Consider the following 26785-nt stretch of genomic DNA (forward strand, 5'->3'; position numbering starts at 1 on the left):
GCGGGTGGATCGAGGTTGAGCTCAGGAGTTCAAGATCAGCCTGGACAACATGGTGAAACCCCATCTCTACTAAAAAATACAAAAATTAGCCGGGTGTGGTGGTGCATGCCTGTGGTCTCAGCTACTCGGGAGACTGAGGCACAAGAATCGCTTGAACCTGGGAGGCAGAGGTTGCAGTGAGCCAAGATTGCACCACTGCACTCTAGCTAGGGTGAAGGAGCGAGACTCTATATCAAAAGAAAAAAAAAACAAAAAACCTTGAACTATGATGAGGCGGGCAGATCACTTGAGCTCAGCAGTTAGAGTCCAGCCTGGGCAACATGGCGAAATCCTGTCTCTACAAAAAATACCAAAATTAGCTGGGCATGGTGACACATGCCTGTGGTCTCAGCTACTCAAGAGGCTGAGGTAATGTCCTGCCAAAAAGCACTCTGAACTGTGATGAGGTGGGAGGATTGCTTGAGTCCTGGAGGTCAAGGCCGCAGTGAGCCAAGATCACGCCACTGCACTCCAGCCTGGGCTACAGAACAAGACCCTGTCTCAAAAAAGACAGAAGAAAAAAAAAGTAAGGAGGGAGGTAGGAAGCAGGAAAGGAAGTAGGATAAAAGAAAATGAACATTCCAGGAGGGTGCCAATGGAAAAGCAAATTTCTGCTCTCAATTTCGAGTGCCAGCAGGTTTGCAGCTTCATTCCGGATTTTACTGCCTGCTGGGCCTGGGCATATTTGTCACAATTAAGGGCTCTGGCTGATGCTGACAGCCCAGTGCAGGGACACGCAAATGAAGCTCCTGACTCAGTAATAAAGATGTGGGGATAGGATCCTGCCCAGGGCTGAACAGAGTAGCAGAGGGCTACAGTTGACCCCTGCCTATGGGATACAGTGACTTACTTGGCTGGCATCTGAACTGCCCTCTTCTAGAGCAGAAGCCTTCTTCTTTGGCTCCTTGGCTGCCTCTTCCCTCCTGGAACCCTCCTCTCCTGCATCTACTGTGTCCTCTGGTGCCTCCTTTTCAGAGGCTTCGGCAGGGTCATTGCCCCTAGGGTCTGCCTTGGAGGTCACCAGATTCCTGGAAATCTTAGGTTCACTCTTCTCATTTTCCTCTTTTTCTGGGAGCCCAGGTCTTGCCCCACTTCCCTGTCGCCCTTTGCCATCAGCACTGCTCAGATTGCTGTCTGCACCTGGGCTGGACGGCTTGCAGGGAGTAGGCGGACTGGCAGCAGCTGAATCCAGAGAAACATCCTTCTCCTCTGGCTGGCTTGTTCTTAGAGACTCCTAGGGAGCAACAGACCATGTTAAAAAGGAAGACATAAGGAATGTGCAAAAGGAGCTGAGACATGCTGCAAGATGGAAATGCTATTCCCTGACTCCCACAGGCCAGTGCCTGAGTTCTGCCCCAGTGGTTATCAATCACGCAGTTCTTACTTTTTTTTTTTAATTTTTTTGAGATGAAGTCTCACTCTGTCACCCAGGCTGAGGTGCAGTGGTGCGATCTTGGCTAACTGCAACCTCTGCCTCCTGGGTTCAAGCAATTCTCGTCCCTCAGCCTCCCGAGTAGCTGGGACTACAGGTGTGTGTCATCACACCTGGCTATTTTTTTATATTTTTAGTAGAGACGGTGTTTTGCCACGTTGGCCACGCTGGTCTCAAACTCCTGGCCTCAAGCAATCCACACACCTCAGCCTCCCAAAGTGCTGGGATTATAGGCGTGAGCCACCGCACCCAGCCCACCCAGGTTTTTAAAACACAGATTCCTGACTCAACCCCAGATCTACAGAATCGGAATTTCTATGGTAATTTGGATATACCCAAGCTGATCCCCATCCACTGGTGGGCCTGGAAGTCACTACACTGGATGATACAACTCTGTCACCACCTATCATATCCTCAAGTAATAAATCTGTCTTGCTCCAGCCCCATTAGCCACATCATAAGACTGCAGACTCAAAAGCCAATATTTATTTAAGATGATGATGGATCATCATGTGAGAGAAAGGCAGCAAAGTCTCAAATTTCTATTTTTCATGTTTAATAGGCAGCAGGGGAAAAATTATCAGGAGAGTGCTCTTCGTGCCTAAAGCCTCCCGGGTACATGCTGATAAGCAGCAGCCTCGGAGACAGCATCCTCACCGAGCACTGCCGACTGGGGTCCTCTGAGAAGCAGATGCCAAGTTAGGGTTAGATGTGCAAGAGATTTAAGGGAGATGTCTACAAAGGATAAAGGAAGTGAGCAGAGCTCCAGACTTTCTCCAGGTCTGGGAAAGTCTTGGTCAGCCCAGCAGAGTCACCTAGTTGGCTGCCATGAGAACAGTCCCATATCTGCAGAAATGGCTCTGCTTTCAGACCCCTGTTGTGGCTCATCACCAGCAGGAAACACTTCCATGAAGCAGGGTGGATAGAAAGGGCAGTGCTGGAGGCTGTCAATCTGCTAAGCTCCCTTTGGCAGGGTCTCTCGAAAGCAGATCTGAGCAGTGCATCTGTACAGTGGCCACGCCCTGCTCCTCACATACAAACCTCACTTTAAAAACTAGTAAAAACCCAAGGCTGCTTCCACTAAATTCCTTAGAGTCGGTCAAAAGAGAAAAAGAAAACCCTCCCTTGGAAATACAGCCAGTGATCTCTGCTGGGTTTGGGCTGAGAAGTCTTCCTCCTGGAAAACATCTGTGCTAACACTTGGGCTGCCAGACTGAATAACTTCCGATGAGGGATTTTTAAGACTTCCTGATTCCCTATTCTGAAGACTCAAGGACCATGATGACTAGAGAGCGGAGAGGTCCAAGAAGAAGCTCTAAGCACGGCATTTATTGATGCTCTGTTCAAGTGTCTGCTGTGCCCAAATAAATGACCCTCTCCCTGCAAGCCTGACAGCCCACTGACAAGCTAACCCAGGCTTCCTAGGGATGATTACACACGTCAGTAAAGCAGAGTCCTTCAGAGCTCAGCTTTGGAGACAGAGGCTGCCCAGGCTCAAATTTTGGCTCCACACTTACAGATGTGTGACCTTAGGCAAATTATTTACTTCTATGTGCCTCAGTTTCTTTTGCTAAAATACCAGGATGTAGCAGTGCTTACCTCATAGGGAGCACCGTTGGGAAGAATAAATGAGTCAGCACTCATCAAGTGAGTTAAGAAACTCAGAATTGTGACTGGCACACTGTCAGTGTCCCACGAATGTTAACTTACGTTATGTGATGAGACTTACACATTCATTCACTGAGCACATTCTATGTGTCAAACACTGCCTTGGGAATCCAAATATGGCCAAACTATGGATCCTGCCCTCAAGGAATTGAGCTAATATTGAGAAAAGTGAAATGTTCCCAATGGCTTTGGTTATGAGCCTTGACTGCCCAAAGCAAAGAGGCCACTAGACACAGTGGTGATACTGTCATTAGGCCCAACCCTGTCCCAGAAAGAAGAGCAGAAGGGGAAGTAGAGAAGGTACAAAGGAAGCTCACGCCTTGGCAGCATGCATGTGGGTACCCACCAGTGCTGCCCCTCCCAGCATCCCTAACCTCCAGTATGGAATAAATCTGCCAGGACCACTGGGCTAAGAGAAGGGAGACATACTTCTCCTCTTCAAGTGAAGCAGCTTCAGGCTGAGCCTAATGGCCTTCTCATCTCTATACCACCAAAGGCCCATACTCAGCAGAAGCTCATATCCAGTCTGCGGGGTTCTAAGGCCTCCAAGAAGGAGGTGGGAGTTGCCTGGGGTGGGCAAAGGGTGTTGGGACAACCACACCCCCTTACTCGGCAAGCAGGGCCAATCCACCCTGGCCAGGCTCATCCCAAGATTAAAGAAAGGCTCCCACCGGCTTGAAGTTGGGAGTGAAACCTGGTCCTAAGAGGGCTGCCTACCAATACACCTTGGATGCGAGGGCAAAGGAGGTATCAGACCATAAATAGTCCCTATGGCCTTCAGGATAAAATTTAAACTCCTACTTCGCCCACAGCCCTTAAGGCCCAGCTCCTGCCTGCCTCTCACGGCTTACCTCCAGCCAAACCCTCAGACACTCTCTCCTCCCACCTGTGGATAAACATCACAATAATTTAGTAATTTGCCATGCAATTCCTAAAACACACATACACACACACTACCCTGACACACTCCCCACTGGTCCCCACCACATCACCTCTTCCAGGATGCCTGCCTTGATCCCTAGGTCAGCTGACCTGAGATGAGCCTTCCCCATCATCTACTTTAATAGCTATTGTATTTGCTGATTTCCTTATCTGTTTCCCTCACCAAATTAGCTCCCTATTGTCCTCAGTACTTAGTTTCTAGCACATAATAAGTGCTTAGCAAAGGTTTGTTGACCAAATTGTTAAATATGAATAAGCGTGTCATGCAAAGATAGCAGTTGAGGTTTCCCTTCCTAGCCTGCAAAAAGGAGATGTAATATTTACTTTACATGGTTATACAGGGATTCGACTATATTTATTACAGTGCTAATTAAATGAAAAATAGCTAAGCAAATGTTAGCTATTAATTAACCATTCAAGATGACGGAAAAACAAGTAACCTATCAAAAATCAGAGAATACAAGACACAGGTAGAGATTTCCATCCTTGAGAGGATCAGGAAAAATAACTAACAGGTACTAGGCTTAATGCCTGGGGGATGAAATAATCTGTACAACAAACCCCCATGACACAAGTTTACCTAGATAGCAGACCTGCCTGTGCACCCATGAACTTAATATAAAAATTAAAAAGAGAGAGAGTCCCATTCTTACACATGAGAGAATATAGCCAGATTGCAATAATCTTAGGCCCAGCTCAATTCGTACGCTTAAATTCTTCAAAAGAAAATTTTCACATGATGGGGCTCATTCTAGTCTGCCTTACCTAAAACAGTAAAACACGGGTAATATTAAAATAAACAACCTTGCATTCTCTGCACCATGTTGACTAACTGCAACCACAGGACAGCACCTCGAGGGTGGGGAAAGCAGAGGGAGGTGAAGCATTTGATGTAGATTATCCACAAATGGATGTACATGAGCTGAGTGTCTGGAGAAGCTATCCAACTCCATGAGCATCTCCCTTCATCTGGCCCCTGCCCCTTGTCTCCCGGCCCAAGGCCTGAAGCTCCAACCAGGTATACACTCTGGGCACCGAAGTCCAGTCTCCCGCCCTGGTTCTGTGGGAAGTGCAGGAAAACGTGGGACCTCAGTCTCAGCACAACTTTGCCCTCAGCTCATCCCTGCTCACACTCCTTCTGTCTCCTCCTTTCACAGCTCCAGGTCCTTGAGTATTTCAAGGCACATTTCTGCTGCTTTTTCAAAAAAGACTTTCCCATCTGCAGGAGGAGAGAGCAGGAAAGAGCTTATAAGAATCATTTCATGAATATTTAACATACCCCCCAAAAGCCCTGAGGTTCTTCTGCCCAGAGCACAAAGACAAGGACTCCTATCATCCACACAGCACAGGGGACAGGGCATGAAGGCCAAGGAACTGAACCCATGTCTGTGCATTGACCCTGTTCTGCAGAGACCCCCACCAAGCTGATCATCAGTCCAATTTATTTTTCAGATTTCATTCCTGCCCAGTTGGTCTCAATTCTTTGCACAGCTCCCTGGTGTTGTTAGCACTTTCCAATCGCACTGACATCATCCTGTTATTTCTAAGCCCAGGCTCCCTCCTGCTACTTTGATCCACTGATGGGCTTTTCACCAGCACCACATGGCCACATAAAGTCTGCTCGACTACCCTTCAGCCTCCTGGCTTTTGCTCGCCCTGTTCAGTGTTGGTTCCATGAACCTCTCTCTCTTCAATCTGTAATAGACTTGAAGTGCGTTTAAGTTGGAAAGCAGGAGAGCAGGGAGGAGACAAGAAGAGATGCATTCTTGCCATCCTACTGCCCTCTCATGGAATCATGAGCAAAGTGACTGCTCAGTGAGACAGGATAGAACCAATCTCAGAAGTCCATCTCCATCCTAGGCTGTATGGGACACTCAGGAGTGGGGAAAGGTAGGCAGTTCACAGAATCCAAAGACTGTAAACTGAGACAAAAGCCATTTTCAAAGAGCAGGGCCCAAGCAGAGGCAGCATTGGCTGTCCTGAAACCCCCCCATTCACCCTCATCACTAACACTCCCAACAGGAAAAGCCCCGATTCCTGCCTTCAGTTAGAACATAGGAATCCAACACTCCATGTGACAAAAAGAACTAAATCTGCGGGGATGCTAAAGACAGGGGTAGGAGGTGTATTTAACACCACCCACTCCAGACATTTCCCCTCATCACACTGGGGTGCCTATTTATATTAAAGAGGTTATAAAATGTTTAAAAGTCCCCACTCTCCCCAGAGAAGCACATAGTCATCAGAAGGAAAGCTTTTAGAAATCCACCTTTCAGGTCGGGCACGGTGGCTCATGCCTGTAATCCCAGCACTTTGGGAAGCCATGGCGGGCGGATCACCTGAGGTCAGGAGTTTGAGACCGGCCTGGCCAACATGGTGAAACCCCGTCCCTTCTAAAAATACAAAAATTAGCCAGGCATTGTGGCGGGTGCCTGTAATCCCAGCTACTCGGGAGGCTGAGGCAGGAGAATCGCTTGAGCCCAGGAGGCAGAGGCTGCAGTGAGCCAAGATCACGACATTGCACTCCAGCCTGGGGGACAAGAGCGAGACTTCAACTCAAAAAAAAAAAAAAAATCCGCCTTTCAAAGAAGAAAAAGCCTTTTTTGTTGACATTTACAATCCATTATGAAGTAAATGTTAATAAGCCCAAGGTCAAAGTAAATCATAATCAATCCACATCAGGATCTTCAATCCGCCAGCTGACAGCAGAGACCAAGTACCCACTCTATCCGGTAACTGGGAAAGCCAAGTGAAGAAAAAAATACGACACAACCTGCCCGGACACTCTCTCATGAGTCCCAGCATGGCTCATTCACTCATTCACAAATTCATTCTCTCAACTGTTGACCAAAACATACCTAAGCACTTCCTATGTTTCAGAGGCAGTGGGCTAGGTGCTGCCTGGCCATACAGAAATGAATAGGGCAGAATCTCCAACCTCAACTTGCTCATTCTCATAGAGATTGTCTTCTTCCTCCAAAAGCAAATAAGTCCTCTGACACCCCTGGTCCTATACATGGTCAACCTTCTAGGCACAAAGCCTGAGCATCTCCTTTGATCAATAGAGGTCTTACTGGTGGTGGAGAAGAAAATAAAGTTGTCATTTCAGGGAACTAAACAGATTGAAGGCTTTAGATTTAATCCTTCCAGACTAGGCCCCACTCAGAAGGAACAGTTTCAAAGCAGACCTGTATCAACTTGATAATAAAAATGGGACACTTAGAAAAAAGTGTCACATTTGGCAAGAAACTGTAAAGTCATAATCGAAAGGTATCTGACTGTGCAGAGCCAAAATGCTGAACAGTTTCTGAGGTAACAGGCAAAGTCTAACTACAAAAAGAGTCCTAGGCTGGGCACAGTGGCTTACACTCGTAATCCCAGCACTTTGGGAGCCCAAGACAGGTGGATCACTTAAGCCCAGGAGTTGGAGACCAGTCTGGGAAACATAGCAAAACCCAATCTCTACAAAAAATAGCTGGGTGTGGTGGCGGGCACCTGTGGTCCCAACTACTTGGGAGGCTGATATGCACTCCAGCCTGGGCAACAGAGTGATATCCAGTCTTAAAAAAAAAGCCCTGTCCAATGGCTAGACTTGGGTCACCCACAACTCAGGTCTCAAGTACCAAATCAAGGACTATCAGCCAGCACATCTGAAACCTCAAGTGACCTGAGACACTAATCCTGGCTCTTAAGGTAAGGTGATTTCCAAGAAACAAGTCAGAAATAATAAGGGATAATGAGAAAACAAATTTAAATTCAGGATATAAGCACTTCTGTTTTACTGGCCAGTTTTGTGATCATTCTAATAAAGTGTGAATGACTTGTTTGATGTTAAAGTATTGAAAGTATTTAAAAGAACTTGATATATTAGACTTGTGAAAAGTTTAACTGATTGAGCCTGCAACCAATATTTAAATATTTGGGGAAATCTAATTGTTGAGTTCATGATTCTTTGGTTGTTTAAATACTTTAAGAATATTTAGGCTGGGCGCGGTGGCTCAAGCCTGTAATCCCAGCACTTTGGGAAGCCGAGATGGGCGGATCGGTGGTCAGGAGATCGACCATCCCAACATGGGCTAACATGGTGAAACCCCGCTCAAAAAAAAATACAAAACTAGCCGGGCGAGGTGTATGGAGCTCTGTAGTCCCAGCTACTCGGGAAGCTACAGGCAGAGAATGGTGTGGACCCGAGGAAGGAGCTTAGTGAGCTGAGATCCGCCACTGCACTCCAGCCTGGGGACAGAAACAGACTCCGCCTCAAAAAAAAAAAAAAAAAAAAGAATATTTAGAGAAATATGGTCGGGTGCAGTGGCTCACTTATATCCCAAACTTAGAGCTACATGGATCACTTCAGGTCATCAGGAGATCCAGACCATCCTGGCTAACACACATGATGAAACCCCATCTCTACCAAGAATACAAAAATTAGCCAGGCATAGTGGTGGGCTTCTACTTGTAGCTGCTTGGGAGGTTGAGGCAGGAGAATGGCATGAACACGGGAAGCGGAGCTTGCAGTGAGCTGAGATCACGCCACTGCACTCCAGCCTGGGTGACAGAGCGAGACTCCATCTCAAAAAAAAAAAAAGAAAGAAATATTTTGAGAAATGTTATATTTAAATGAATACATTGGACACTAAACAAAGGATACATGGTAGGGAAAGCTCCTTTCTAGGTACAAAAACACATGGCTGGGCACAATGGCTCACACCTGTAATTCTAGCACTTTGGGAGACCAAGACGGAAGGACTGCTTGAGGTCAGGAGTTTGAGACCAGTCTGGTCAACAGAGAGACCTCGTCTCTGCAAAAAAGGTAAAAAGTAGCCAGGCATGGGTGCGCATGCCTGTAGTCCTAACTGCTCAGGAGGCTGAGGCGGAGGATCACTTGAACCCAGGAATTCAAAGCAGTGAGCTCTGTTCACACCACTGTAACTCCAGGCTAGGCAACACAGTGAAGCCCTGTCTCTTAAATAAAAAAAAAAAAACTACTGGAGGTTTTAGGTATTACAATAACATAATGAGTGTTGACATTTGTTTGTTTAGAGGCAGGGTCTGGAAGGGACAGGAATCCATTCATTTATTCTTGTCCTCCCCCAAACCCCAGAAATCCCATCTGGAAGGACTGGGACACAACGGTTGTTTTTCCAAATATGCATTACAACAAAGCAGGGGGGCTTAATAAAAACAGGAGGGATATGCCAGGCCGACACATTTGCCTGTAGGAATTAGGGCTCTTACCTCATACTCAAAGTCAACCCCCAGTGCCCCAATGTCCAGGTGTAGGTTCTTAAGAGGCTCACTTGAGCTGTGGACACTCTAGAAACAAAAATGATGACAAGTGTAAGTCTGAGGAAACTGGTCAACCCAGGGTGAGGGGTGTGCAGAGGGAAAAGCGGGGCACTGCTGAGCTGGCAGGCGGGCCCAGACAGGGCTTCAGAGGACTCAGGGCAGGACCACCACTGAGGCAGCCTCACTAAACGGCTCTCCATCCAGCACAAACTATGCTGTGCACCAAGCAAGTGGCCAAGGTGCTTTCCGCTGGCTGTATTTTCTGGATCAGATCTAGAAGGTATAATAGACTGCTCAAGAAATGAAGCTGGGGGCCAAAAAAAAATCTTGCTTTTTTAAAAAGAAGCACAGAGATCAGCCAAAGGTAGAAACAATCCATATATATTCATCAACAGATGAGTAGATAAACAAAATGTGGCATATCCATACCATGGAATATTACTCAGCCTTAAAAAGGACCAAAGTTCTAATATATGCTACAACATAGATGAACCTTGAAACATTATGCTAAGTGAAATAAGGCCGACACAAAAAGACAAATATTGTATAATTCCTCTTATATGAGGTCCTAGAATAGGTAAATTCATAGACACAGAAAGTAGATTAGGTTTCCAAGGACGGAGGGAGAGGGAATAGGAAGTTATCATTCAATAGGTACACAGTTTCTATTTGGGATGATGAACAAGTTCTAGAAATGAACAGTGGGGGGTGGAGAGCAGAAAAAAAAAAGAAATGGATAGTGGTGTTGGGTGCACACATTGTGAAGGTAATTAATACCACTGAATTTTAACTTTAAAATGGTTAAAAGGGCAAATTTTATGTTACATATTTTTTCTATCACAGCAAAAACATTTTCAAAAGGAAAAAATATAGCACGGAGGGTTTCCAGGCCAGGGAGGGGACTTCATCATTACCTGGTTGTCACTTTCCTCCTCATCCTCCTCATTAGTTTCTTCTCCTAAAGCCAAGAGGCTGAGAGCAGTCTTGTCCTCGTGTATGGAGCCCAGGAGACCCTTTGTATAAGCAGAGGTCTTGAGACCCTGCAAAGGCTTCAAAATAGAGAAGGACAGTCAAAGGACTCACTTGAAGACCTTTGGAATGACCTTTAGAATGCTCCTCCCCACTCTCTATGTCAATGTCTCCCAGATCAAGTCCCACCATGTCCATGAAGCTGACCTGGTGACTGCGGCTCACACCAATGACTCCCTTCACCCACTCCTACTGCCTTGACTGCAGAGACTCAGAAATCAGCACTGATGTCCCTACAGCATGCGTCTATCCTCCACAGCCCAGAGTCCACATTCATATAGGTGTGAATTACATTTTCCCAACTGGATTACGAACTCTGAGGACTCCACCGATTCAGTCTATTTCTCACCCCTAGGCCATAGTCCCTAATATGGCACACGGCGGCCCCACAGGAACTACAGACACTGAACACAAGAGAAAGTACTTACCAGCATGAGTTCTCCAAGCTGACGTCCAGACTCCACTGAGCTCCCCAGGCTCACGCTTTGAGATCCACGAAGGGCAGAGGGTGGGGTATCCACAAGGCTTCGTAAAGGAGCCAGGCCCCCAAGAGGAACATGAACTGGGGCTAATGAGGAACCCAGGGCCTGGGCAACAGAAAACATCTTGTTACAACCCAAGAAACCATGTGGCTCTGAAAGTGTCGGAGACAGATATAAAAATAAAACATCTAAATCCTGCACGCTCAAATTTAAACCACCTCCGCTCAGAGGCTGCTAATGAAACACAACATCCAGAAATTACCATTGTGCCAACTGTGTGAGAAATCACAGGCTGGTTTCCTGATTCTCATAAGTCTCATGCTGTCTCACAGTAAACAGCTCTTTAACATCTGGCAGATGCCGCATGGGGTTCCGCTCTTCTTTCAGAAGCCACATAGGAGGCCGGGCGCGGTGGTTCATCCCTGTAATCCCGGCACTTTGGGAGGCCAAGCCGGGTGAATCACGAGGTCAGGAGTTTGAGACCAGCCTGACCAGTATGGTGAAACCCTATCTCTACTAAAAAACACAAAAATTAGCCGGGTGTGGTGGCATGCGCTTACAGTCCCAGCTACTCGGGAGGCTGAAGCAGGAGAATCACTTGAAACCAGGAGGCGGAGGTTGCAGTGAGCCAAGATCACACCACTGCACTCCAACCTGGCGACAGAGCAAGACTCTGTCTCAAAAAAAAAAAAAAAAGGCCAGGAGCAGTGGCTCACACCTGTAATTCCAGCACTTTGGGAGGCCGAGGTGGGCAGATCACCTGAGGTCAGGAGTTCTAGACCAGCCTGGCCAACATGGTGAAACCCTGTCTCTACTAAAAATATAAAAATTAGCTGGGCATGGTGGTGCATGCCTGTAATCCCAGCTACTCAGGAGGCTGAGGCAAGAGAATCACTTGAACCTGGGAGGTGGAGGTTGCAGTGACCCAAGATCACACCGCTGCACTCCAGCCCGGGCGACAGAGTGAGGCTCTGTCTCAAAAAAATAATAATAAATAATAAATAAAATAAAATAAAAGCCATATAAGAAGGATGCAGGAGGGGAAAGCAGAGACAAATCTTCATCTAGCAGAAGAATTCTCAATTGATAAAGTTTAAAATTGATGAGTCAAGAAAAAGCAGTCTAAGTGTATTATTTACAAAGATGGATGTAAACACCACAACAGAATGGTTGCCTTTGAGGAGGGCTCTGCACAGTGAAGTGCTAGACTTTCTTATATGCCTTTTAGTACTACTTGACTTTTTAAACTACGGACATTCACTACTCTGATTAAAATCTAAGGCCAAGGCACAGTGGCTCACATCTGTAATCCCAGCACTTTGGGAGCCCAAGGTGGGAAGATCACTTAAGGCCAGGAGTTCAAGACCAGCCTGGGCAACACAGCAAGACCTCATTTCTACAAAAATATTTTAAAGATGAGCCAGATGGGGTAGCATGCACCTGCAGTCCCAGCTACTCAGGAGGCTGAGGAGGAAGGACTGCTTGAGCCCAGGAGCTGGAGGCTACAGTGAGCTATGATGGCACCACTGTACTCCAGCCTGGGCAATAGAACAAGACCCTATCTCAGACCAGCCTAGGCAACACAGTGAGACCCTGTCTCTACAAAAAAATTAGTGGGACATGGTGACACATGCCTGTGGTCCTAGCTACCTGGGAGGCTGAGGCAGCAAGATCAATTAAGCCCAGGAGTTCAAGGTTACAGTGAGATATAACCACTGCACGCCAGCCTGGGAGACAGAGCAAGACCCTGCCTCTAAAAAATAAAAATGACCCTGTCTGGAAAAAAAATCAACACTAACTACAAAAAAAATACACATGAGCAACAAAAGAAGGACTCTCTCCCCTTTCCACTGATGAGGAAGGTGGCTGAAAGGAGCCTTGCTGAAGGGCAGTAGTGGGGCTGACCAGGTCCCTTCTTTTCCCTGTTCTCCTTCCTGCAAGCAAGGGCTGGGGAAAGAAATCAGGCTACGAGTCAGAATTCGTGAGACCTCCCGCTATTCACAGACTCTCTGATTCTCAGTTTACTCATCTGCAAGATGGAGATGATGTGTGCCTTGCCACCTGACTAGGTGTGCAGAGAAGCTCAAGGAGATGAGTGCTAGGGGCCTTTGTGAGTGGCCCAGGGCTACACCAACATTATAAAATTGCTACCATCACAGGGATTCACATTACAATAATCTAGACTTATCAGAAGCAAAGATGGCAATCTGGTGACAATTTACAAAGACCCCTTCAAAATTCATTTCTCAAACTTAAAATAGCTCAGATGACACAAAAATTCCAATCCTCCCTAATCCCACAAGGACTGAAGAGAGAAAAGGAAACCCAGAGGCAGCCAGGCTGAGGTTCCAAAGATCCATCTTCTCACCTGTAGCCTCAGCCTAGGGGCCAGACCAGTGGGTGGGTTCCCAGGAGGGCCCATTTCTGCATCAGATGCTCATCAGGAAAATTAAGGTGAGAACCACTCCTGAGCTTCTGCAGGTCCACAGTCATCTGGCCTGTTGTAGAACATCTTTGTGAAGGAGAAAACGAGCTGATAACCGTAACACTGGCCAGTAGTGCACTGGCTAAACACCTTCCATGCGATGTCTCATTTTACCCTCACAACCACCTGAGACTGGCTCTGCCATTATCCACAGTCCCCATATGAACAAATGGAGGTTGGTGAGGTCAAGAACCCTGCCCACACTGGGCGCGGTGGCTCACACCTATAATCCCAGCACTTTGGGAGGCTGAGGCGGGCAGTTTACCTAAGGTCAGGAGTTCAAGACCAGCCTGGCCAATATGGTGAAACCCTGTCTCTACTAAAAAAAAATTTAAAAATTAGCCGGGTGTGGTGGCAGGTGCCTGTAATCCCAGCTACTGAGGGAGGCTGAGGCAGAAGAATCACTTGAACCCCGGAGACAGAGGTTGCAGTGAGGTGAGATCATGCCACTGCACTCCACCCTGGGTTACAGAATGAGACCCTGTCTCAAAAAAAAAAAAAAAAGAACCCTGCCCAAAGTTACAGAGCCAGTGAGGGGCAGAGATGGGATTAGAACCCAAGGTTATCTCTAAGACAGTACTTTATACCAGCTCTGGCTGTGGCAGAAAAAAAAGCCTAGGACATACATGGTCCCTGACACCTCTAACCCCAGTACTTTCGGAAGCCAAGGCAGGAGGATCACTTTAGGCCAGGAGTTCAAGACTGGCCTGGGCAACATAGTAAGACCCCATGTCTACAAAAACTAATTTTTAATTAGCTGGGTATGGTGGTACACACCTGTAGTCTCAGCTACTTGGGAGGATTGCTTAAGCCCAGGAGCTCAAGGCTGCAGTGAGCTACCATCACACCACTGAACTCCAGCATGAACAACAGAACAAAACTCTGGTCTCTTAAAAAAAAAAAAAGGGTGGGGGCTGGGGGGAAGAGCCCAAGAAAGCTTCTTCAAGGTAAATTGGGCAAACCAGGCATGCTCCTCCTGGTTTCAGCCCTTCCAACCATCCCATGTATCAGCAAGCAAAATTATCCCCACACTATATTTATGGAAAATTACAGACTCCTAACATGGCTAATTTGCTAACGTGCTGGGGGCTTGAGGGAGGGAGACAAGCATGCTGAGGGCTTCGTTCTCCCAGGCCTTGACCAAATCAGCAGTTAGCAGGGAAATTATACATTCCTGGCTCCTAGCTGATCATCTTCTGTAGACGGCCATTAACTCTGAGTATGGGGCTATGCATGGAGTTGTCCTTCAGAGCAGATAAACTTACTGCCATTGGGCTAATTAAAACTTTCAGGATAATCTGCAGCTTATCTGATATTTATAGTGCTTCAGTAGTTATTAAAGCTAACAGAGAACCAATGCAAGCCAGCAATTAGGAAGCAGAGCAAACAACTGGGTAAAGCCACAGCTGGGCAACAGCAAAAGAATAGCTGGAGAAATTCAGATTGATCCCCATGGTCTCTGATCCAACTTGACTTCTGAATGAAGAATATGGTGAGTCTTTAAAGGGACAAAGGGAGAATGACAGGGCAAGGTCAGCCATTTGATAAATCCCAGTAGGGGAGGAAGTGAACTCAAGAGTGAAGTCACAAATACGGTCTACACAAGTCTGACACAGGTTATCCATGTGGTTTTCTGGGGACGCTAGGAGGCAAAGAGCAGAAGCAGCTCACTGGATGGCAGAGAGAGGTTCTGGCCTCCGTCTCTCATGAATATTAGCTCTCAGGCCAGGCATGGCAGTTCACACCTGTAATCCCAGCACTTTGGGAGACCGAAGCAGGCAGATCACTTGAGGTCAGGAGTTTGAGACCAGCCTGGCTAACATGGCAAAACTCTGTCTCTACTAAAAATACAAAAATTAGCCAGGTGTGTTTGTACACGCCTGTAGTCCCAGCTACTCAGGAGGCTGAGGCATAAGAATAGCTTGAACCCGGGAGGTGGAGTTTCAGTGATCCGAGATGATACCACTGCACTCCAGTCTGGGCGACAAAGCAAGACTGTCTCAAAAAAATTAAAAAATTTAAAAAAAGAATATTAACTCTCTAATCAGGTGCAGTGGCTCATGTCTATAATCCCAGCACTTGGGGAGGCCAAGGCGGGTGGATTGCTTAAGACCAGGAGTTCGAGACCAGCCTGGCCAACATAGCAAAACTACATTTCTACTAAAAACACAAAAAAATTGGCTAGTGAGCACCTGTAATCCCAGCTATTCGAGAGGCTGAGGCACGAAAATCGCTTGAACCTGGGATTCAAGCGATGGAGGTGCAAATTGCAGTGAGCCAAGATCCACTGCACTCCAGCCTGGGCAACAGAACAAAACCCTGTCTAAAAATAAAATAAAATAAAAATAAAAATAAAACATGATATTAACTTTCTAGTTCTGTGTGATTTCAAGAAGAGATAAGTTCAGAGCTTTGGGGTAGGCTGCCTATGTGGAAGGACCGCTCTCTAGAATCAGCTGATAGGAAAAGCTTCCCAAATCCCAGGAAGGTGTTTATATGCCAGGATTAGCGACGTTCTGCTCACCCTCAAAACTGATCAAGTTCAAGGCACACGAACCACCTATGAATTACAATTATAGCCAGGGAAGGAAAATCATAGATACCCTCAGCCCTATCTTGCAGGTGATGACGTAGAAGAAACTTCAAATATGTGTCATCCCATAAAATGGCCATTTGGGTAGTTAAAGGGCCAGCAGTTACCAAGGAAGGGTGGGTAACAGGAACACAGGCCTGACAGCTGTGGTAAGACACCAACTCCACCTGCTCCCTCCCTGCCAAGTTTAGGCCTTTAGGCCACGCTCACTAAGAAGCCTACCTGGTTGAAATGCTGCATCTTGCCTGGCTCTGTAGCAAGCCCGCCGATGGAGCTCTGCTGGACTAGCCCCTGCCTGAGAGGGCTGCTGCTTGGCTGGAAGTGGGCTTGCTGAGAGGCCTCCTGCCCAGCAGGGGCAAGGGCCACCTCCTGAGGATGTTCCAGCAGCTCTGGCTCCCATGATAGAAGCCTCGAGTCCCTCTCCAGGACTCTGATGGCCTCGTGCTCACCCTCACTAGACATCCTAGAAGACTCAGCTGCCATGCAACAGCCTGTGCTGGCGCTGTGTCTACACGGCATGTCCTGCAAGCTCTCAGGCAGCCCCAGGCCCTCCGGCCACCTGGAGATCTTGACCATCTGCAGGATGTGCTGGTAGAACCTCTGATCCTCAGAGTAGTCTTCACTTTCTGACTGCTCCTCAACAGGGCTCTGCATGTGGGACATGTGAGGAACTGAGAAGGGGCTGAAGTGTTGATCTCTGAAACCTGAGTCTGACTGAGCCACACCCTCCTCAGATCCCCGTGAGCTCTGCAGGTTCCAAGGGAAGTTGTTCACCTCGTCCAGGACGGGAGAGCCCAGGTGTGAGGCCAGGCTGCTGCTGCTGCTGCTGCTACCGCTGCTGCTGCTATTCTCCAAGTCAGGCACAGACACACTAGGCTTCTCATCTTTACAAGGGAGCTCTGCAGACCCGAGGGTCTGTCTCTTCTCACCAGCAGGAGGCTCCCCGGGGGCCCTCCCTGAAAGGGGATTCTGAGCTGGTTCTGATGCCAGGGTTTCAGGTGGTATTAGCAAGAGCCCCTGAGGTAGACTTTCAACTGAGGCCCCTAGAGCCTCAGGGTCACTGGGCTCTATTTCCTTGCAGCTTCCTGGGATATCCTTATTGACAAGCTTGGAGACCTGTTCCATCCACAGTCCGGGAGGTTCTCTCCTCCTCCTCCCACTGCCTACGCTCCCACCTTCCCCAGGAACTCCCTGCCAGCTCAGGTCTTCAGTAGGGCTGCTATCTAACAACAACTTGCTCTTCCTGGCAGGCAACATGTGGCCGGAAGAACAAGAGGACAGGGAGGGCTCCTCCTCAGGGGATGACGTGGGAATGGGGCTTTGGCCCTTGTCCCCTCCAGGGCCAGTGGAGCTCAGTTTGGCTAAGCTGTGGCTGTGCTGCTCCCCTTTCAGCGGCAGGCCCTTGATGGCTTCAGAAAGCTTTGAGTGGACAGGGGCCTGGCTCCTGCTTTCTACCACATCCTGCACATTTTGGAGAAGCCCAGTGTTCTGAGGGGCTGGAGTGCCCAGTTTCTGCTGTCTGCTCCTCATTTCCAGCTCTTCTGTTTCAGGGTCTGAAAACCCCAGGTAGATTTTCTCTGTCGCCTTCTGGACTTTCTCCAGACCCTGCTGATCACCTAATTCTCTCCTGCATTGGGCTGAGGCCCTGCCTAAAATTTTCTCCATGTCAGCAAAGACCTGGTGGATTTGGGAAGTTTGGCCTTTGAAGAGTGGCTGCAGCTTTCTGGGAAGGGCACCCATGAAACGCCAGGGGGTGTCGCCCAGCATGCCTGGGCTCTTTCCTTTGTTATAGGATCCCTCACTTCTAGCCTGAATCTCTTGATCTAGGTCCAGATCAGGAAGCCCAGGTGCTGACGGAGGGGACAGGCTGCAGAGAAAGGATGAAGGAGGCAGAAGTCCCTCCTCAGGCTGCGTTTCCTAGATGGGTATATAAACATGCAGAGAAAACGAAGACAAAGCACTTCTGATTTACACTTGCTACTTCACCCCTTGGTAAGCCCTCAGCAGAAACCCACCCTCTCTATTCAAAGTAAAGCATAAACTGAAGAGGGAAGAAAAGATAAAAACTCTCTTGGGGGCCGGGCGCGGTGGCTCAAGCCTGTAATCCCAGCACTTTGGGAGGCCGAGATGGGCGGATCACGAGGTCAGGAGATCGAGACCATCCTGGCTAACACGGTGAAACCCCGTCTCTACTAAGAAATACAAAAAAAATAGCCGGGCGAGGTGGCGGGCGCCTGTAGTCCCAGCTACTCGGGAGGCTGAGGCCGGAGAATGGCGTGAACCCGGGAGGCGGAGCTTGCAGTGAGCTGAGATCCGGCCACTGCACTCCAGCCTGGGCTACAGAGCGAGACTCCGTCTCAAAAAAAAAAACAAAAAAAAAAACTCTCTTGGGCTGAAAATATATTGTTTTCTAGGCTCCAGTTTCCTTATTTACAAAGAGGCGGCTGGACTAGATCAATGGTTTGCAAACCTTGCTCCATGGAACCTGGGAAGTTCAGTACCTTGGGGTACTATATTGTGCATGTGACAGAGAAGAGGTGTCACAAAGACCTACACTGCCAAGTTCAACCAAAGAAGCTCCATTTCTTTTTGTATAAGCTGGACCTCTATAGAGGAACTGACTTGAAGACAGGGCTCTACTACAAACTAAAGTCTGAAAATCGCTAACCAGACTATCCCTAATGTACTATCCAGCTCTCAGATTCTGTGATTGATTAGTTTTATAAAATGCACCAACTTGGGCCGTGTGTGGTGACTCATGTCTGTAATCACAGCACTTTAGGAGGCTGGGGCGGGTGGATCACTTGAGGTCAGGAGTTCGAGACCAGCCTGGCCAACATGGTGAAACCTCATCTCTACTAAAAATACAAAAAATTAGCTGGGCACAGTAGTGGGCGCCTATAATCCCTGCTTCTTGGGAGGCTGAGGCACGAAAATTGCTTGAACCCAGGGGGCAGAGGTTGCAGTGAGCCAAGATCATGCCACTGCACACCAGCCTGGGCAACAGAGCAGGACGCTGTCTCAAAGAAGAAGAAAAAAAAAAAAGTCCACCAACCTTATCAAGGACACCCAGAAATTTTTTAACAGGGAGAGAAGAGAAGCATAACAAATGACCCGAGACTTGAAAACTCAGTCTAGCATTGTCTACCAAATGAACCAGTTGGTATTGTTGAAAGACCTCCACATGGTCACAGACCCTCTGGGCTAGAAAAACTTCTAAAAAATCAACCACCCCTCTACAAACATTCACACCGAACCCCAGTTGGCTGTGAGTGCACACCTCCAGAGAGTCCAAACCACTTGCGTCCAGGCTGCCTGCCTGGCTGAGAGCTGTCCCCCGGACAAACTCAAGTTTGAGGCACCTGTCCTGAGCCCTAAGAACCAGACTGACAGCGCAGGGCTGTCCCATTTTCTTCACTTCCTGCAATCATGGAAGGAACTCTTTTTAACAGAGGGCTCTAAGAACCCAATCACACATCTACATCTCAGTCCTTTACCCAGCTCTCCACCTCAGAACCCTCACTTCATTCCATCTCCCGCCTTTCGTCAAGCCACAGTCTGCCCAGATGCCTGACTACCATTTCAAATAATCCGGGGTCCGTGAAAAGCCCTGTGGCCACCTTTTGCCATTCGAAAACATGACATTGGAAAATCTAGCCTAGCTGGAAATTATCTGCCCTCTTTTCTCCATCTGGAGGAATGGGCTTGTTACCATGTTTCTCAAAACATGAGTAGTATGTCAGGGAGGGGAGGGAAGAGAGAAGTGTCTGCGGAGCTTGGACCAGAGGAAGCACAAGGCTCTGGAGGGAAATAAAAGCTGTAAGAGCAAAACAAGTGGACCACTGAAGAGGGCTGAAACGATGTTCCCAGTGCTCGCCACGAGCTGAGCTGAGTTCCTATGTCCCTCCCTCTCTTCAGCATGCCCCACCTACCCCAGGCCTGGGTAAAGGGACCACTATAGCATTCTGGGAGAGCCTGGGCCTCACTTTGGTATGGCTCCAGGTCTTAGTTGCTCCACCTAAATCATGTGGGCAATAACTCCACCTCCTAGGTTCAGACGTACTAAAGGGACAAATGAAACAATAATTAATATGAATACTTTGAACTCAAATACAAAAGCTACTTATAACCAAGGAAATCAGGCTGGGCATGGTGGCTCTCGCCTATAATCCCAGCACTTTGGGAGGCTGAGGCTGGTGGATCACTTGAGGTTAGGAGTTTGAGACCAGCCTGGCCAACATGGTGAAACCCCATCTCTACTAAAAATACAAAAATTAGCCAGGCATGGTGGCGGACACCTATAATCCCAACTACTCAGGAGGTTGTGGCAGAATTGCTTGAGCCTGAAAGGCAGAGGTTGCAGTGAGCTGAGATCACGCCACCGTACTCCAGCCTGGGTGACAGAGCGAGACTCCGTCTCAAAAAAAACAACAACAAGGAAATCACATGGCAATTAAACTTCAGTTACCCACCACTCACTGAGGACACTGGCAAAAATCTAGATGAGCAGATAAAGCCCAAGGCTTTTCTCTGGAATCTTGAAGGCACCCGGTGTTTTGACAACTAAATTATGGCTACATCTGATATCTAGGAATTCATACCGCCTTAAGACAAATAAGGAACCCACACTGGGGAGGCCTGACTCTGAACAGGAGAAAGGACACTTCACTCAGCTCACTGGCCTCTGCCAACCGCCTTCAGTTCCCGCTCTCCAGAGCAGCCGATGCCATTACTGCTACTACTACTGCAAAAACCATTCTCAGAAGAGGACTCTCTCTCATCAATCCTATTAGGTAACATGCACTTCCCAAGTGGGGAGAAAAGGAAATGTGTAGACATGGCAACAACTTCCAGAATTCCAAAAGCTGAAAGGAAAATCGACCAGAAGACAGGCAAAGTTTAGATGATATACTATCAAGAATTTACCATATTCTGACTGTTGTCTTCAACCTCCCAGCTGCAGACACCTAGAGGTTCCCAATGTCCCTCCAGATTTCAGCCCTGGCCTCTCTGAGAGGAGGCATCCACTGACTCACCAGGGAACTTTTGGGGGTCTCTTTGTCCTTCTTGTCTTTCTTTTCCTTTTTTTTTTTCTTCTTCTTAACGGCCCCAGAAGTTGACAGCTTTGCCCGCTCTTGGATCACCAAGTTCCGATAGTGTTCGTCACATGGATGGTCCCACATAGACTGCCCGTTGGCAAAGTTGAAATAGTAAATGTCACCTGTGATGTCCTGGCTGGGGACGGGCAGAGTTCAGAAGTTAGTCCCTGCTCAGTTACAAAAGAAGAAAAAGAAAAAGAGGGGAAAAAAAGAAAAAGGGAGAGGAGGTAAAAGAGGAGGAACAGCGGGGGTGGAAAAGGGAGGGAGAAGATGGAATGAGAGGGGTTAAGAGCCGAGGGAAGGAAAGGATTAACACAGAGTCAAAGGGTACCATTTGGTTAAGAAGGAGTTAGCTTAGATATGGGAAGAAAGGATTGGGATACCTAATCTCTAGATGCTGATGTATAATCACTGGAGTTCTTGAGAATGCATGCTGGACTAGTATAGGAACAAACTTGGTTTTATTTGGATGGAGAAGTATAAAAACTACAGTATGTTGAACATAAGTGCTAGGATAAATCTTAATATTTTAATAAACAGTCTGAGGAAGAACAATGCATTGTGAGAGCTCTGGTTTTACAGAAGACTCTAAACTCATAAGAAGCAATAATCCTGCCGGGCGTGGTGGCTCACGCCTGTAATCCCAGTACTTTGGGAGGCCGAGGTGGGTGGACCACCTGAGGTCAGGAGTTCAAGACCAGCCTGACCAACATGGAGAAACCCCATCTCTACTAAAAATACAAAATTAGCTGGGGTGGTGGTGGGCGCCTGTAATCCCAGCTACTCGGGAGGTTGAGGCAGGAGAATCACTTGAACCCGGGAGGCGAGATCATGCCATTGCACTCCAGCCTGGGCAACAAGAGCGAAACTCCATCTCAAAAAAAAAAAAAAGTAATAATCCAAGCTAGTGTGGACCAATGGTAGAAGAAAATAATGTAGGAGGTATATTTCAAGAATCTGTGTTTCAACATGGACAAGTCCAAAATAAGCCACTCATCTCATCCACCATTAACAACAATCTATTAGAACAGCTAACAGGAAAAATGAAGTCCACTCACAATAGTAATGCAAAATATTTTATACTCACGCATAAACCTAAAATGTGCAAAATCTTTCTAGAGTTTTACTGACAAGTCAGAAAAAAGAAAAACACCCACGGGAGAGGCATTCAGTATTCCAGAACAGAAAGACTCAAGTCTGTAAAGATGTCAACAATCCCAAAATTAATATATAAATCCAATACAATCCCAATCAAGCTCCTTATGAAATCTGACAAGCCGAATCTCAATTCAAACATAAGAGCAAACGAAAAATAAATGAGAAAATGAGCAGAAATAAAAAAAATCAGGGGTAAAAAAGGACACTGATAGAGGATATGCAAATGACGAATAAGCACATGAAAAGATGTTCCACATCACTAAACATTGGGAAAATGCAAATCAAAACTATTCTGAAATGCTACTTCACACCGTAAGCATGGCTATTATCAAAAATCTAAAAAATGAGCCTTGGCAGCATAGTGAGACCCTGTCTCTACAAAAAATGAAAAAAATTAGCCAGGCACAGTGACACACATCTGTAGTTCAAGTTACTCAGGAAACTTGAGGTGGGAGGATCGTTTGAGCCCAGGAGTTCAAGGCTACAAGGCTGGGTGCGGTGGCTCACACCGCTAATCCCAGCACTTTGGGAGGCCGGGGCAGGTGGATCACCTTAGGTCAGGAGTTCAAGACCAGCCTGATCAACATGGTGAAATCCCATCTCTACTAAAAAATACAAAAATTGGCTGGGCATAGTGGCTCACGCCTGTAATCCCAGGACTTTGGGAGGCCAAGGTGGGCAGATCACAAGGTCAGGAGTTCAAGACCAGCCTGACCAACATGGTGAAACCCTGTCTCCACCAAAAATACAAAAATTAGCCAGGCGTGGTGGCGCATGCCTGTAATCCCAGCTACTCGGAAGGCTGAGGCAGGAGAATCGTTTGAACGGGGGAGGTGGAGGCTGCAGGGAGCCAAGGTCGCACCACTGCACTCCAGCCTGGGTGACAGAGCAAGACTCCGTCAAAAAAAAAAATTAGCTGGGCGTGGTGGCGTGCACGTATAATTCTAGCTATTTGGGAGGCTGAGTCAGGAGAATCACTTGAACCCAGGAGGTGAAGGTTGCAATGAGCTGAGATTGTGCCATTGACCGCCAGCCTGGCAGACAGAGGAACCCTTGTACACTGCTGGTAGGAACGTAAAATGGTGCTGCCACTTTGGCAAATAGCATGGGGGTTCCTCAAAAAAATTAAATCAAATTTAATATTAAATAAAAATTAAATAATTTTAAAATAGCTGGGTACCATGGTGCACACCTGTAGTCCCAGCCACTTAAGAGGCTGAGGCAGAAGGATCCCTTGAGCCCAGCAGTTTGAGGCTACAGTGAGCTATGATTATGCCACTGCACAGCCTGGGTGACAGAGCAATACCCCATCTCTAAGAAAAAAATTAATTTAATTTATAATAGAATTACCATGTGACCCAGCAATTCCATTTCTGGGCATATACCCAAATGAATTGAAAGCAATAATTCAAACAGCTATTTGTACACCAATAATCACAGCAGCATTATTCACAATAGCCAAAAGACGGAAAGAAGACCAAATGTTCATTGACAGACAAATTGATAAACAGGGCTGGGCACAGTGGCTCACGCCTGTAATCCCAACACTTTGGGAGGCAAAGGTGGGTAGATCACTTGAGGTCAGGAGTTCGAGACTAGCCTGGCCAACATGGTGAAACTCCATTTCTACTAAAAATACAAAATTACCCAGGCATGGTGGCACATGCCTGTAATCCCAGCTACTCAGGAGGTGGAGGCAGGAGAATCGCTTGAACCCAGAAAGCGGAGGTTGCAGTGAGCCAAGGTCGCACCACTACACTCCAGCCTGGGCGACAGAGCGAGACTCTGTCTCAAAAAAAAAAAAAAGATAAATAGAATGTTGTATATACATGCAATGGAATATTATTCAGCCTTAAGAAAAAATTCTCATGCATGCTACAACATAGATGCACCTTGAGGATATTATGCTAAGTGAAAGAAGTCAGACACAAAAGGACAAATATTGCATAATTCCACCTATATAAAGTACCTAGAATAGGCAAATTCATAGAGCCAGAAAGCTGAATGGTGATTGCCAGAGATTAAGGAGAAAGGAAAATGGGGAATTCATATGTAATGGCTATAGAGTTTCAGTTCGGGGATGAAAAAATTCTGGAGATGAATGGTAGTGATAGCCATGTAACATTGTAATGTACTTAATGCTGCTGAATTGTCCACTCAAAAATGCTTAAAATGGTAAATTTCATGTTATATATATTTTACCACAATTAAGAAAAAATATATACAAATGTATTGACTTCAGTATGACAAAAGAAAGCATAAACCAAATTAAAAGACATGTGACTGGGATAAAATAGTAGAAATAGTGGTAAGACACCACTACTATTACCCAGAATACCCAGAATAATCAAAGAGTTCTGTCACCTTAACAAAAATAAAAGATAAGCAATCTACTAGACAAAAAGGCAAGAGATATAAACAGGTAAATCACAAAAGATCAACAGATGGCCAATTCAACTCTACAAACAACTTGGGAAATGCAATTTAAAATGATCCATTGTTATTTGTTGCCCTTGGATTGACTATTTTTTTTTATTGACAATTTTTTAATTGATAGTATTTCTAGGCTAGGCACTGTGGCTCATGCCTGTAACCCCAACACTCTAGGAGACTGAGGCAGGTGAATTGCTTGAGCTTAGGAGTTCAAGACCACCCTGAGCAACATGGCATAACCCCATCTCTACAAAAAAAAATACAAAAATTAGCCACACATGGTGACATACACCTGTAGTCCCAGCTACTGGGGAAGCTGAGGTGGGAGGATCTCTTGAGCCCAGGAGTTAGAGGATGCAGTGAGTAATGATCATACCACTGTACTCCAGCCTGGGCGATAGAGCAAGACTCTATCTCAAAAACAACAACAACAACAACAACAACAAAAACTTCAATATACTAAAAACGGAATAAAAAATTGTCCTTATTTGCAGATTACATTTTTCTACAGGGTAAATATGTCCTAGAGACATTAAAGAAAACCTAAATACTGCAAATGGAAACAGACCATGTTCATGGGTTGAAAGTATTGTTTAAGATGTCAATTTTCCCCAAATTGATTTACAGAGTCAACTCAACCACAATAAAAATCCTAATAGGAAACTGACAAGCTATTCTTTTTTTTTGAGACGGCGTTTCACTCTTGTGGCCCAGGCTGGAGTGCAAAGGCATGATCTCGGCTCACTGCAACCTCCACCTGCCAGGTTCAAGTGATTCTCCTGCCTCAGCCTCCCTAGTAGCTGGGATTACAGGCATGTGCCACCACACCCGGCTAATTTTGCATTTTTAGTAGAGACGGGGTTTCTCCATGTTAGTCAGACGGGTCTTGAACTCCTGACCTCAAGTGATCTGCCCGCCTTGGCCTCCCAAAGTGCTGGGATTACAGGCATGAGCCACCGTGCTCGGCCTCGGAAACTGACAAGCTATTCTAAAATTCATATGGAAATACAAAATACCTAGAATGTGACTTTGAAAATGGAGAACAAAGTTGGAGGATTTACCTTAAATGATTTCAAGATTTATCATAAAACTATATAATCAAGACAGAATGGTACTGGTGTGAAGACAGACAGATAACTCAGTGGAAGAGAGCAGAGGATCTGGAAACAGCCTCACTTCATGGCCAATTAGGAAAATATCTAAATGTCCTTCAATATAAGACTAGTCAAATAAATCAAGATTTTTGAAAATTGTGGTACATCTCTACACAGGAAAGTATGCAGCTGATACAAGAAAGAGTAGGCCTACACAAACGGACATAGAAGAACATTGTATATAATAAAGTGCTTATGTTTAAAACTAAACCATTGTGGGGGGGGTGCATACATGTGTATTAGAAGAGTCTAGAGAGAATTTACCAATTAATAGTAATTACCCTTAGTAAAAGAAGAAGGGTAAAAGATGGGTAAAGAAGAAGAAGGGTAAAAATGTATGTATACCTACGTTTTAATGACTCATTTTATTTGTTTTTGGGACAGGTTCTCTCTCTCCCCGACGCTGAAGTGCAGTGATGCAATCTCGGCTCACTGCAGCCTCAATCTCCCAGGCTAAAGTGATCCTCCTAACTCAGCTTCCGAAGTAGCTGGGACTAAAGGTGCATGTCACCACCCCTACTTAATTTTTGAATTTTCTATAGAGACAGAGTTTCGCCAGATGGCCCAGACTGGTCTCAAACTCCTGAGCTCAAGCAATCCCTCAAACTCGGCCTCCCAAAGTGCTTGGATTATAGGTGTAAGCCACCACACCTGGCCAATTTATTTTAAAAAGTGAAAAATAGTCTGGGCGCGGTGGCTCATACCTGTAATCCCAGCACTTTGGGAGGCCAAGGCAGGCAGATCATGAGATCAGGAGTTCAAGACCAGCCTGACCAACATGGTGAAACCCCATCCCTACTAAAAATACAAAAATTAGCCAGGCGTGGTGGCACACACACGTAATCCCAGCTACTCAGGAGGCTGAGGCAGAGGTTGCAGTGAGCTGAGATTGCGCCATTGCACTCCAGCCTGGGCGACAGAGCAAGACTCCGTCTCCAAAAAAAAAAAAAAAAAGGTGAAAAATAATTCACACTCTCCTTACAGG

The 26785-nt window shown here is 46.6% G+C and overlaps 1 protein-coding gene across 15 annotated transcripts in view; it reads right to left on the bottom strand.

The window, feature by feature from the left end:
- Positions 1-26785, bottom strand: part of CEP164 (centrosomal protein 164) — a 98311-nt gene that overhangs the window by 41407 nt on the left and 30119 nt on the right. For 12 of the 15 annotated variants that reach the window (XR_637864.2, XR_002517241.2, XM_017948984.3 and 9 more), the window contains 6 exons: positions 20993-21191; positions 16179-17873; positions 10825-10983; positions 10282-10416; positions 9317-9394; positions 890-1273 (listed from right to left, as the gene is read on the bottom strand). Coding sequence is in view for 13 of the 15 variants with exons in the window: in XM_017948984.3 (XP_017804473.2) it covers positions 890-1273; positions 9317-9394; positions 10282-10416; positions 10825-10983; positions 16179-17873; positions 20993-21191 (2650 nt within the window). In the remaining 2 variants the exon portion in view is untranslated. Of the gene's footprint in view, positions 1-889; positions 1274-9316; positions 9395-10281; positions 10417-10824; positions 10984-13246; positions 13647-16178; positions 17874-20992; positions 21192-26785 lie in introns of those variants that run through there. The other 3 variants (XM_009187368.2, XM_009187369.4, XM_021926585.2) reach the window with 3 other exon arrangements.

The sequence above is a fragment of the Papio anubis genome, chromosome 12, assembly GCF_008728515.1.
Source record: "Papio anubis isolate 15944 chromosome 12, Panubis1.0, whole genome shotgun sequence".
NCBI classification, from domain to species: Eukaryota; Metazoa; Chordata; class Mammalia; order Primates; family Cercopithecidae; genus Papio; species Papio anubis.